General features: G+C 38.9%; 1 protein-coding gene across 6 annotated transcripts in view; it reads right to left on the bottom strand.

Annotated features, from left to right (window-relative positions):
• RHOT1 (ras homolog family member T1) overlaps positions 1-13,292 on the bottom strand; it is an 85,176-nt gene that overhangs the window by 28,376 nt on the left and 43,508 nt on the right. For all 6 annotated transcript variants that reach the window (XM_053568821.1, XM_053568822.1, XM_053568824.1 and 3 more), the window contains exons 9-11: positions 5,430-5,528; positions 4,576-4,684; positions 2,623-2,743 (exon numbers count right to left, since the gene is read on the bottom strand). In XM_053568821.1, coding sequence (XP_053424796.1) covers positions 2,623-2,743; positions 4,576-4,684; positions 5,430-5,528 — 329 coding nt within the window. The remainder of the gene's footprint in view (positions 1-2,622; positions 2,744-4,575; positions 4,685-5,429; positions 5,529-13,292) is intronic.

Here is a 13,292-nt window from a genome sequence, read left to right as displayed (position 1 = left end):
GCTGGGACTATAACTGTTTGCTACAATGCCCAGCTAGTTTTATTTAAGACAGGGTCTCACTCTTGCTCAGGCTGGTCTCAGACTCCTGAGCCCAAGCGATCTGCCTGTCTTAGCCTCCCAGAGTGCCAGGATTATAGGTGTGAGCCACCATACCTGGCTAGAAATTATAATCTTAAATACTTTTTAAATCCTATTAAAATAAATTTAAAAGGTATGTTAATTCTTACATTTTTCTTACTAAACATGTTTAGAACTAAACGAAAATGTTCTTACTAAACATTTTAGATTTTTTCCTCTGAATTATCGGCCAAGGTAGGTACTTACATGAAACATTATTGCTTTAGTTTGAGTAAAATAAAGATTTATTAGTTGGGGACAAATAGAACTCATTTATATAGGTAAAGTTTGAGTTGATATATGGTTACTGAGGCATTTTGATTTGCTTTTTAAAATGCTTTCTTTTTTAAAAAAAGATAATTTATTTCAATAAAACTAATGGAACCACCAGTATTTCAATAGGACCTGGACAGGGACAGGAAGTACTTGGCAGGACAACAGCAGTCTTGCTGCATTTTACATTTAACATGCACCCACCATTGTGCAGGTTGCATTTAAAACTTAGACTGTGGTAAAGGGATAATTTTTTTCTTTTGTAATGCTGTAGTAGAGTTAGATTAACTTAGCTCTGTTCTTGTCCAATATGTCAAATAAATGTTTCATGTTTTTTCCACAGAGTGTAAAAAAAAATTTTTTTACAAATAATCCTGATTAAACTGCAGTGGGTTTGTTCTTCCTATGTTTAAATTATAAGCCATAATCATGAGCTTTATATTAATTCCAACATTACAATGAGTTGAAAATGATGTGAAGAGATATTATTTCTACCTAATTTGACCTTCTGACCCATCTTAAATTCAGCTCAATAAACATCAATCAAGTGCACTAAGCTAGCTGCTATGGAGACAAAAATAAGACTAGCTCCCTACTTGTAAGGAATTACATTCAAGTGGAAAGTGGACCAGAAATAAATCTCAACAGAATGAGGCATATGCTAAGAGTGGGTAAGCTAAGGATGGTGGGGAGCCCATATAAAAGGGGACCCTGAGCACGGGAAGCCATCCTCACACTAAGAGACTCAGTCACTTGAATTGAAACCTGAAGAATGAAAGGCAATAATTAGGTTGGGAAGATAAGAGAGCGAAAGAGTGAAAATAGCATGGGCAAAACCCTGAAGTAGGAAACAACATATATTTGGTGGACCATAGTTTTATATTTACTTCTAGAGTGAAGGCACAGAATGAGCTGAGCAGAACAGATCATGAATAACCCCGTATACCATGTTAAAAATCTTGGCTTTATCCTGTGTCTTGAAGGAAAGTGACACAGCCAAATTTGTATTTATACAACTACTAATCTAGCAGCAAGGTGAAGAACAGAAGGTTAGAGAGATTCAAGTGATAGCTATAGGGACTATTTTGCAGAAAATTAAAGGCAGAGAGCATAAAGAAACTGAAAGAGATAATTAGTGTAAACCACAATGCCGTAAGAGATGTAATTTCCTAAATGTCAAACTTCATTAAGAAAGGAATAAGCAATCTCTTATAGAATTCATCTATTCACATAAATAGGATAGAAAAGAAAACTAGATGCAAGGGCCCTGGGACAAATTAATTCATTCAGTATATATTTATTGACAAACCTGGGAAACTAACTTGAGTCAAGATATAGTAACTTAGTTCAGGGAAATTTCAGTTTAGAACTGATTAATGAACTAGGAATCTAATCAGAAAGAGCTTTGCTTCCCCTAATATGAAGAAAGAAAAACAACAAAGTATTTCTGAACTGTTACACTGATAGGTGGAGGTGCTATCCTAAAAGAAAAAAGGATACCATTAAGGTGGTACACCACTGAAAAAGAAGAAAAGCTGAAGACCCCAAGGCCAGATTTTGGCAAGTTGCCATCCCCGAAAAGCCTGCATCCCGAGGATACAGAAGAGGCATCCTGTGTCTCCTGTTTGTGGGTGGCACTAGGTCCATTTTTAAATAAACAGAACTTAAACATGCCATTATCAAAGGAAAACAACCACAAACAGACCAGTTATTTAAGAAAAATATTTATTTCATCTTGAGCTAAGAATACGTATAAAACTAATGGAGGAGGAGAACTGATGAAAGGAAAGAAAAAACAATAACCAAAATATTTCTGAACTTTTTATTCCAAAATCAAGTTTGTCTGGCATCATTTTTCTCCTTCTTTGGTAAATGTGCTTGTATTCTCCATGAAAAGAGGAAAAGTTTGAGTCATACTATAAATCAGGGGCTGTCAATTGGGGATGATTTTGCTTTTAAGAGACATTTGGCAATTTCTAGAGATAGTTTGGTAGTCACAACTGGGGAAAGACCTGTTACTGGCACCTGAGGATGTGCTAAACATCCTATAATGCACAGGACAGAATTACACATTCTAAAATGTCAACAGTGTGAAGGCTGAGAAAACCTGCTATAAACCTCTGCTATAATTCTAAATTACTCCTGGGTAGCCTGAAAACTACCTAAATGTGTACTAAATAAAACTTTAAAAACTTGGAAAATAAACTCAACCAGAAAAGACAAGGTACATACAGGGGGAATAAATATTCAGGCATCAAATCCAGATCATCGTCATAACCAAATCGTCGAAGCACAGTCCAAGTAGTTTCATGTCTCCCTCTCTGGATAAAAAGTGTGTGTAAAAAGAGAAAACCTGAAAATAAAGTAAATTAGTAAATACAGCTGATGTGAAAAAAGGCACAGAGTCACATGGGAGAAAAGCATAAAACATAATGGCAAGAGCTAGATTTGTGGACATATATTATGCTAGTTTTGCGTAGAAAAGGTCAAAACAAAGTTCACAAGTTATCTCAATGAAACAGCAATTTTAGAACTCCATCACAAGCACACCCAGCTCAGCAAAACCGAGCTCTAGAAGAAAGGGCCAACATTACACCCCAAGGAATATACCCACATTCATCAAGTTATATGAGAGAAACAAATGAAAAAATTTTTTTTACAGATATAGTCTTGCTCTGTTTACTGGGCTACAGTGCTGTGGTGTCAACCCAGCTCACAGGAACTTCAGACTCTTGGGCTGAAGCAATCCTCCTGAACCAAACTCCCCGGTAGCTGGGACTACAAGCACATCTCACCACACCTGGCCAATTTTTTTCTATTTTTAGGAGAGGCCGGGGTCTCCCTCTTGCTCAGGCTGGTCTCAAACTCCTGAGCACCAAGTGTTCCCCCTGCCTGGGCCTCCCCAAGTGCTAGATCTATAGGAGTACTAGACAACAGGCATGAGCCATCACACCTGGCCAATGAAAATGTTGTGCAGATCTTTTAATTTATTTCTATGATGGAAAATTCTGGTTTTCATTTCTGATTTCACTATGTCTCCATAATATATTATATAGGACACATTCTATACTTGGTAAATTTACTCATAGTGAAAATTTCCTAATAACTACAATTTAAAGGCTGCTTTTAAGTACCAGGAATTTAAGACATACAGTAGAACTTTCACAGCTGACCACCTCTGTACATTGACTACCTCCTTAAGTTGACTCAATTTTCAAAGACCAGACATGTACTACACATATGTTATCAGCACAGTAGGCCTAGCTCCTTATGTCGACCACCTCTGTATGTTAATCAGTTTGTTACGGTTCCTTGGGTAGTCAACTTACAGAAGTTCTACTGAGTTTGTTCCAGTTAATCTCATTAGCTCAGATGGACCTCTGAATCCTTGTGAAACAACCAATTTCCTTACTTCTAATTTATGCCAACAGTAAGGATGATAATTACTAATAATGGCCCATCTCTTCTAATTCTTTTTGTGTTTTTTTGTCTATTTTTTTGAGACAGAGTCTCATTATGTCGCCCTCGGTAGAGTGTTGTACCATCCCAGCTCACAGCAACCTCAAACTCTTGGGCTTAAGTGATTTGCTTACCTCAGCCTCCCAAGTAGCTGACACTACAGGCGCCCACCCCAACGTCTTTTGTTGCAGTTGTCACTGTTGTTTAGCAGGCCCGCACTGGGTTCAAACCCGCCTGCCTTGGTATATCTGGCTGGCACCCTACCCACTGAGCTATGAGAACTGCACTTTTTTTTTTTTTTTTTAAAGACAGAGTATCACTCTGTTGCCCAGGCTAGAGTGCCATGACCTCAGCCTAGCTCACAGCAACCTCAAACTTCTGGTTTCAAGTGATCTACCTGCCTTCCAAGTAGCTGGGACCATAGGCATTATCTAAGTTTTCTACTTTTAGTAGAGATGGGGTCTCACTCTTGCTCAGGCTGGTCTTGAACTTCCGAGCTCAAAGGACCCTCCACCCCCGCCCCCATGCCTCTGCCTCCCGCAGAGTGCTAGATTACAGGAAAGAGTCACCTTGCCCAACCTCTTCCAATTCTTAAATAATCCCACTCAGATTTTAGGCATAAATACTAACATTTCCTTAAAGTATCAATAATACAATGAAGACCTTCACCTTCTGCCATATTTAGAAAACAGTAAGTTCGAAAGGGGAAAAACACCATCCACCTACCTTTCAGTGTCAATCCACTGTCAGCCACACCATCACTTATATGTTTTCTCACTACATTCTTGACATCTTCCAAAGCTTGAGGAGCTAATGGAGTGTTGAAACAAATTCTCTAACAACATAAAAATAGCAAAACCAGCATTAAAACCACAAATAATATAAAACAATAATCTACCACAACTTTAAATAAAATTTTCAACCAAAAGAAACAAATTCTACATTAGGATAGTCTCCACATTGTATTATTTATGTAAAACATGTCATAAAGAAACTTTCCTAACTCCCCCATCCTATTTCTAAAACATAAGACTCTTTGTGTAGCTGTGTTATACAAAACCCCCCAAACACAAAATTCAGGGTTCAGATTTCAAGTCACCCTTAATGAAACTATCAAAAGTACTCCTCAATTCCTAAACATAATAGAGTTTTATATCTTAAATAAGGGCTATTTAAGTTTGATATGAAAGATAGTTTTACATGAAAGAGACATGTTTATCAACATATTGTTTTTGTTGTTCACACTAATAAATTTTTTATAGCAGGCTCGGCGCCCATAGCTCAGTGCTGGCCACACGCACCAGGGCTGGCGGGGTTGAACTTGGCCTAAGACTACTAGATAACAATGACAACAACAACAACAAAAATAGCCGGGCGTTGTGGCAGGCACCTGTAGTCCCAGCTACTTGGGAGGCTAAGGCAAGAGAATTGCTTAAAGCCCAAGAGTTTACGGTTGCTGTGAGCTGTGATGCAATAGCACTCTACAGAGGGCAACGCAGTGAGACTGTTTAAAAAAAAAAAATTTTTTTTTTATAGCAAAAAGACAAAGACATGCAATGTACAAGATAAAAGATAGCTACCTGAAAGAAGTTGAGCTCAGCATCATTGAGGGTACCATCATTATCTTGGTCAGATATTTTAAATATACGAGTAAGGGCTTTTATACAGGCTGGTTTCATCTATAAATCATTGAGAAAACAAACAACTATTTTAATTAAAGTAAGATTTTAAAATGTGATTTTTCATAAGCAACACTGGAAATAGTTATGATTGTTTTGACAAAACATCAAATACAATCAACAGGAAGAACGAACTAAAGCAAAGCCATTTACTTTTATACTTGAGCATTTTTAAGTAAATCAGGCAATTTTTACTTACACGGATTATTTGGAATGGTCGGACTCTCTCTCCTCCGTAAGGATGGGAAGTTAACGTTTAGGAGAGATTTATTCTTCCCGTCACATAAAGAAAAACTATTTATTTATTTTTAATATGTCCTCCCTGATTCCATAAAGAATTTGAGCTGAGTCTTAAAAGTGCTAAGGGCTTTTTCCTTTCCAACTTCTGTTTTCTGACCATCAACCTTTTGGTAGCAGAATGGGAATTATTATTATTTTTTTTTTTTTAGAGACAGAGTCTCACTTTATGGCCCTTGGTAGAGTGCCATGGCATCACACAGCTCACAGCAACCTCTAACTCTTGGGCTTACGCGATTCTCTTGCCTCAGCCTCCCGAGTAGCTGGGACTACAGGCACCCGCCACAACGCCCGGCTATTTTTTTGGTTGCAGTTTGGCCGGGGCCGGGCTTGAACCCGCCACCCTTGGTATATGGGGCCGGCGCCCTACCGACTGAGCCACAGGCGCCGCCCAGAATGGGAATTATTTTGATCTGTCTCTTGTGTATATTAAAGATGGGATATTAATTGTGCTTATTCGCAAATAAGTGACAAAATATCACTGGATAATAAAATTATTTACATTTGGCTCAGCACCTGTGGCTCAAGCAGCTAAGGCGCCAGCCACATACACCTGAGCTGGCAGGTTCGAATCCAGCCCAGGCCTGCCAAACAACACTGACAATAACAACCAAAAAAAAAAAAAAAAAAGTAGCCGGGCATTGTGGCGGGCTCCTGTAATCCCAGCTACTTGGGAGGCAGAGGCAAGAGAATTTCTTGAGCCCAGGAGTTGGAGATTGCTGTGAGCTATGATGCCACAGTACTCAACCCAAGGGCAACAGCTCGAGGCTCTGTCTCAAAAAAAAAAGAATTATTTACATTTAATAAAAACCTTACCTTTTATGAACTTCTATAAGTAATGCTACTGGAAATGTATTTGCCAACTTCATTAATTTTGTTTTAGGATTTATAATGGATAGAGTATTTCACTATTTAACAAATAAGGTTCACATGGTTCTACTTTGTATAACCAATGTAGGGTAATCATTGTCAAAGATTTTGAAAATAAAACTTTCATTAAGTTCTTAATGGTGTCTGGGAACTTAAATAAAGTTCAGAAAGATCTTTGAACTTTGTGTAAGCTTGGTGGCAGATCTCTTATGGACCTATCTGAAACAGAGAAATGAGATGGCAAAGTGAGGAAATGTGTACTTATTAACTAAGAACTTCAGTCAGATGGCTATCCAGAGCAAAATGGCAAGGACAAAAGCTTTGATCATTCTTTCAAACTCAAATGCAGAAAAGAAAATTCTTTAAAAATAGGAAAGGAAATCATTATTTTCTTTTTTTTTTTTTTTGGTGATTTTTTGGCCGGGGCTGGGTTTGAACCCACCACCTCCAGCATATGGGACCAGCGCCCTACTCCTTGGAAAATCATTATTTTCCAAACATACACAGACAACCCTTTCTTTTTTGTTTTAAATGGGGTCTCTGGGAGAGCAATTTGATACAGTGAGAAAAAGAGAAAATGTAAGGGGCGGCGCCTGTGGCTCAGTGAGTAGGGCGCCGGCCCCATGTGCTGAGGGTGGCGGGTTCAAACCCAGCCCCGGCCAAACTGCAACAAAAAAATAGCCGGGCGCTGTGGCGGGCGCCTGTAGTCCCAGCTACTCGGGAGGCTGAGGCAAGAGACTCGCGTAAGCCCAAGAGTTAGAGGTTGCTGTGAGCCGTGTGACGCCACGGCACTCTACCCGAGGGCAGTACAGTGAGACTCTGTCTCTACAAAAAAAAAGAGAGAAAATGTAAGATATAAAGAAACTAGAAAGAAAAGAGAAAAAGAAGGCAAACACTTGGAGAGCATTTGATAGGACCTCTTTTGTAAGAGGGCTAAGTGAAATATAACCTGTAACATCTACAATTATGGATAACTGATTTTAAAAAATAATGAATGGTAAGATATTGCTTCTATAAAAGTGATCCTTCTATTAGTCATATAAGATTGAAAAAGATTGTATTGTTATATTTACTCTAAAAAGCCTGTTATATAATAATCTAAATGTTTTCAAAAATAATAGCTAAAATAATGTACAAAACAGAACCTAAAAATAACCTTTTATTTTGTGCAAGTGATTTTTGCTCACATAATAAAAGGCTATATTGAGAAAAATTAAATTGAAAGAAAAAAAAAAAAAAAAAACACCCAATAACGTATTTTGCATTAAAGCATGAAAGGTATCAAAAGCTAAAGTGCCCTAAGGTGTTGCCTCAATGTGATATTTAAATACTAATTATCTTAAAATATAACACCAAAAATTACCACTATTAAAAATATTAAAAATTATACTCAATAAAGTTGTAAAAATGTTTACAGTAATAAATGAAAAACATTTCCTATACCAACAATCTAAACCCTCACACAGTAAGCATAATTATTACAGATGAGTCATATCTTTTCCATTATTAGGTAAGCTGAAGGCATCATGGGTCATACAGAGTTCATCATAACTGGAAACATTTACAGCTCAGGCTTTAATTTTGAATATGATCTTTTTGATGATTCTACCTCAAAGCCATATTAGAAGTTTATTATTGCTGTCTAAATAGAAGATTCTGCGGGTTCAAGCCTGGCCCAGGCCAGCTAAACAAAAATGACAACTGCAACAAAAAAATAGCCGGGCATTGTGGAGGGCGCCTGTAGTCCCAGCTACCTGGGAGGCTGAGGGAAGAGAATAGCTTAAACCTAGGAGTTGGAGGTTGCTGTGAGCTGTGACACCATGGCACTCTAATAAAGGCCACATAGTGAGATTCTGTCTCAAAAAAAATTAAAATAGGGCAGCGCCTGTGGCTCAGTGAGTAGGGCGCCGGCCCCATATGCCGAGGGTGGTGGGTTCAAACCCAGCCCCGGCCAAACTGCAACAAAAAAAATAGCCAGGCGTTGTGGCGGGCGCCTGTAGTCCCAGCTGCTCGGGAGGCTGAGGCAAGAGAATCGCGTAAAGCCCAAGAGTTAGAGGTTGCTGTGAGCCGTGTGACGCCACAGCACTCTACCCAAGGGCGGTACAGTGAGACCTTGTCTCTACTAAAAAAAAAAAAATTAAAATAAAATAAATAAAAGATTCTGATTTAAGCTTAGATTTAAAACTTGTACTTAGGTAAAACAAAGTGTAGACGAAAATATATATTTTTTAACCTATCAGGTAGGTCTAGCTAAGAAATGAATAACGGATAGTGGTAGATATTTTACTCTTGTGGGACTGGGGCAGGAGAAGAGGGATTAACAGATTAGCAGACTAATAATAGGGCTGAGAACAAAGTAGCAATTAAAAAATTGAGAACAAATTGATAGAGGGGATTTAATGTACTGCTAGGCTAAGGCCTCAGAGGTAAATACTATAGTATAAGATTTGTTTCTCAAATTTCCTTTATCACAAAATAAAGCACCCGGTTGAAGCAGATTGGAATGTATGTTTTTTGTTTTTTTTTTTTGGCCGGGGCTGGGTTTGAACCCACCACCTCTGACATATGGGACCGGCGCCCTACTCCTTGAGCCACAGGCGCCACCCAGGAATGTATGTTTTTAACAGTTACACCTAGTGACCGTTATGATGAGGCAAGTTTCAGAAATACTGGATTAAGAGCAAATTAGAAAGCATTCTAATTAAGGAATACTAACCCAGGAATAAGAGTAAACCAGAGTCAGATTAAGGGATTATTCAGATTAACTACTTATATTAACACCTGGCACTTTTCTGTAAAGGGCCATCCAGTGAATATTTAGGCTTTGGGACCAACAGACAAAATCAAGGATATCATGCAGGTACTTTGATAGAAAGCAATAAATTTCTACAAAGTGTTTACTGACAAAATCCAAATATAATAATTGAGTATAACTCTACAATATATATCTAGTAATAGGAAGAATAGAATTCTTTTTGAAAGGATAAAGTTCTGCTTACCAAGCCCACAGTTATAATTGTATTTAACATATAAATATATGCTGATCTATAACATTTTATGTCTCATCTATGAAAATCTTTTTGCACAAACATATACTACCAATACTGATACATGAGATTACTACAAAAGTTTTGAGACAGACTGTGTTAAGATCCATTGTTTCACTTCTAAGAAACACAATTGACAGCATCCTTTCTGATCCACCTGTGCAACTTTCAACGAGCTCAGCTTATCAGTGTTGCTGGCAGAGCTTCGTTTGTTTCTATGCACATGGGTTTTATGTTTCTTGATTTGTCTGTATATCAAAACTTTCATAATGACCCACGTACAAATCCACAAACCTATGAATTTAAGTATATTCATTGCTTGGAAGACATTTACAGAATTACATTATATTCTTTTCTTGATGTTTTCCTTTTATGTCACTGTTCTGCAGATTAATTAGTTCCAATTGAAAGTTAGGTGGAAACTCAACTTTCAAACTAATCTTATATGGATTATGAAATAAAGAAATTTCCTTTGCACTTGCATCAAGGTCTAACAACAACAACAACAACAAAAATGATGTTGGAACTATAGTTTGTGTTTGGAAAATATATCTGCTTTCCTATATAAAAATCCAAAAATCCACTTTTCTCTTTTCTTGTTTTGACATGATGGGTATGCACTAAAAATGCTGTGGTAGACAACTTGAAGTGTTGTCAAGTAAAATCGTGTCAGTACAATTAGGAGTGCACTGAGCATTAGTGAGAAGTAGCAATATGAGCACTCTCTTTTTTTTTTTTTTTGTAGAGACAGAGTCTCACTATACTGCCCTCGGGTAGAGTGCCGTGGCGTCACACGGCTCACAGCAACCTCTAACTCTTGGGCTTACGCGATTCTCTTGCCTCAGCCTTCCAAGCAGCTGGGACTACAGGCGCCTGCCACAACGCCCAGCTATTTTTTGTTGCAGTTTGGCCGGGGCTGGGTTTGAACGCGCCACCCTCGGCATATGGGGCCGGCGCCCTACTCACTGAGCCACAGGCAGGCGCCGCCAAAATACTCAAGTCCAGCTGTACAGCATGAAACAGCCATACACAAATAAACAAATGAGCATGGTTGTGTTACAGTAAAACTTTATGAAATGATGAAATTTGAATGCAATATAATTTTCACACATCACAAAATACTATTTCTGGTGGTGCCTGTAGTTCAAGTGGCTAAGGCACCAGCCACATACACCAGACCTGGCAGGTTCAAATCCGGCCTGGGCCTGCCAAACAACAATGACAACTACAATCAAAAAATAGCCGGGCATTGTGGTGGGCGCCTGTAGTCCCAGCTACCTGGGAGGCTGAGGCAAGAGACTACTTAAACCTAGGAGTTGGAGTTGCTGTGAGCTGTGACAGCATGGCACTCTAACCAGGGCGATACCTTGAGGCTCTGTCTCAAAAAAAACAAACAAAAAAAAAACCCCACTATTTCTTTTCATATTTTTTCAAGCATGGTGGGTCACATTTGTAATACCACTTACTTGGTAGGCTGAAGCAGGAGGATTGCTTGAACATAGGAGTTAAAGAGCTGCAATGAGCTATGACTGCACCACTGCACTCTAGCCTGGGCAAAACACTGAGACTGTCTCTCAAAAACTTTTTTAAAATGTAAATTGTTATTTTAGGTCACAGGCTGTACAAAAATAGGTGGCATGCCAAATTTGGTCCACAGGTCATAGTCTGCCAACCCTTCATGTATACTATAAACATTTCCTGAGAGAAATTTGCAACTTCTTATTTCTCAAGCTGGGTGCAGCAGCACATTTCTGAAGTCCCTGCTACTCAGGAGGGTGAGGCGGAAGGATTGCTTTAGCCCAGGAATTCAATACCAGCCTGGGCAACATAGCAAGACCCTGTCTCTACAAATAGAAAAATAATCAAATAATAAAAAGACAAATAACCCAATTTAAAAAAATGGGCAAAGGACCTTGACTAGACATTTCTTCGAAGAATATATAAACATATGAAAAATGTGCAACATCATTAGTATCAGGGAAATGTCAAAGCAACAATAAGATACTAAACACATCCACAAGGATGACCATAATAAACATGGTCATAAATGACCATGTTCATTTATTTTACTCATAAATGAACGAGTAAAATAACAAGTGTTGGCAAAGACTTAGAGAAACGGGAACCTTCACACATTGCTAGTGGGAATGTGAAATAGTTCAGACATCATGGAAAACTGTTGGTGACTCCTCAATAAGTTAAAATTACAATTACCGGGCGGCGCCTGTGGCTCAGTCGGTAGGGCGCCGGCCCCATATACCGAGGGTGGCGGGTTCAAACCCGGCCCCGGCCAAACTGCAACCAAAAAATAGCCGGGCGTTGTGGCGGGCGCCTGTAGTCCCAGCTACTCGGGAGGCTGAGGCAAGAGAATCGCTTAAGCCCAGGAGTTGGAGGTTGCTGTGAGCTGTGTGAGGCCACGGCACTCTACCGAGGGCCATAAAGTGAGACTCTGTCTCTACAAAAAAAAAAAAAAAATTACGATTACCATGGGACTCAGCTATTCCACTGCTAAATACACACTCAAAAGAACTGGAGGGCGGCACCTGTGGCTCAAGGAGTAGGGCGCCGGTCCCATATGCCGGAGGTGGCGAGTTCAAACCCAGCCCTGGCCAAAAACCAAAAAAAAAAAAAAAAAAAAGAACTGGAAACAGACGGCACCTGTGGCTCAGTGGGTAGGGCGCCGGTCCCATATACCAAGAGTGGCGGGTTCGAACCGGGCCCCTGCCAAACTGTAACAAAAAAATAGCCAGGCATTCTGGCGGGCACCTGTAGTCCAGCTACTTGGGAGGCTGAGGCAAGAGAATTGCCTAAGCCCAGGAGTTGGAGGTTGCTGTGAGCTGTGCCGCCATGGTACTCTACCGAGGGTGACATAATGAGACTGTCTCAAAAAAAAAAAAGAACTGGAAACAGGTGTTCAAACAAAACTTATATGTGAATGTGTGAATGTTGACGGCAGTTTATTCATAATAAGGCAAAAAGTAGAAACTGCCCAAATGTTCATCAAAAGTTAAGGGGATAAACAAAATACTGTATTCTTATTTGGCCATAAAAGAAATTAAATACTAACACATGCTAAAATGTGGCTGTACTTTGAAAACATTATGCTAGGTGAAAGCAGCAGCAGCCAGATACAAAAGGCCACACATAGTATGATTCCATTGATATGAAAATCTCTAAGAGGCAAATGCACAGAGACAGAAAGCAGATTAGTGCTTGCTGCGGGCTGGGGGAAGAAAGAACAGGGAGTGACTGCCACTGGGTACAGGGTTTCTCGCTGGGGTGATGAAATGTTCTGAAATTAGATGGTGATGATGTTGAATAACTTTGTGAATATACTAACTACCTCTGAATTGTATAAGGGATGAATTTTCTGTTTTTTAAAATCTATGGAAAATATTAAATTTTAAATAGTTCAAATAAGTAATTACTGCGTTTCATAGTTATAAAACAAAAGGGAGTATTCAAGCTGTATTACATATACCTATCTCAAAAACTACACAAAATTTTTCTTTGTGCATGTTTTCAAGTCTGTATTTTATTTTATTTATTT

Source organism: Nycticebus coucang, chromosome 18, assembly GCF_027406575.1.
Source record: "Nycticebus coucang isolate mNycCou1 chromosome 18, mNycCou1.pri, whole genome shotgun sequence".
NCBI classification, from domain to species: domain Eukaryota; kingdom Metazoa; phylum Chordata; class Mammalia; order Primates; family Lorisidae; genus Nycticebus; species Nycticebus coucang.
This window is presented reverse-complemented; position numbering and strand designations above follow the sequence as displayed.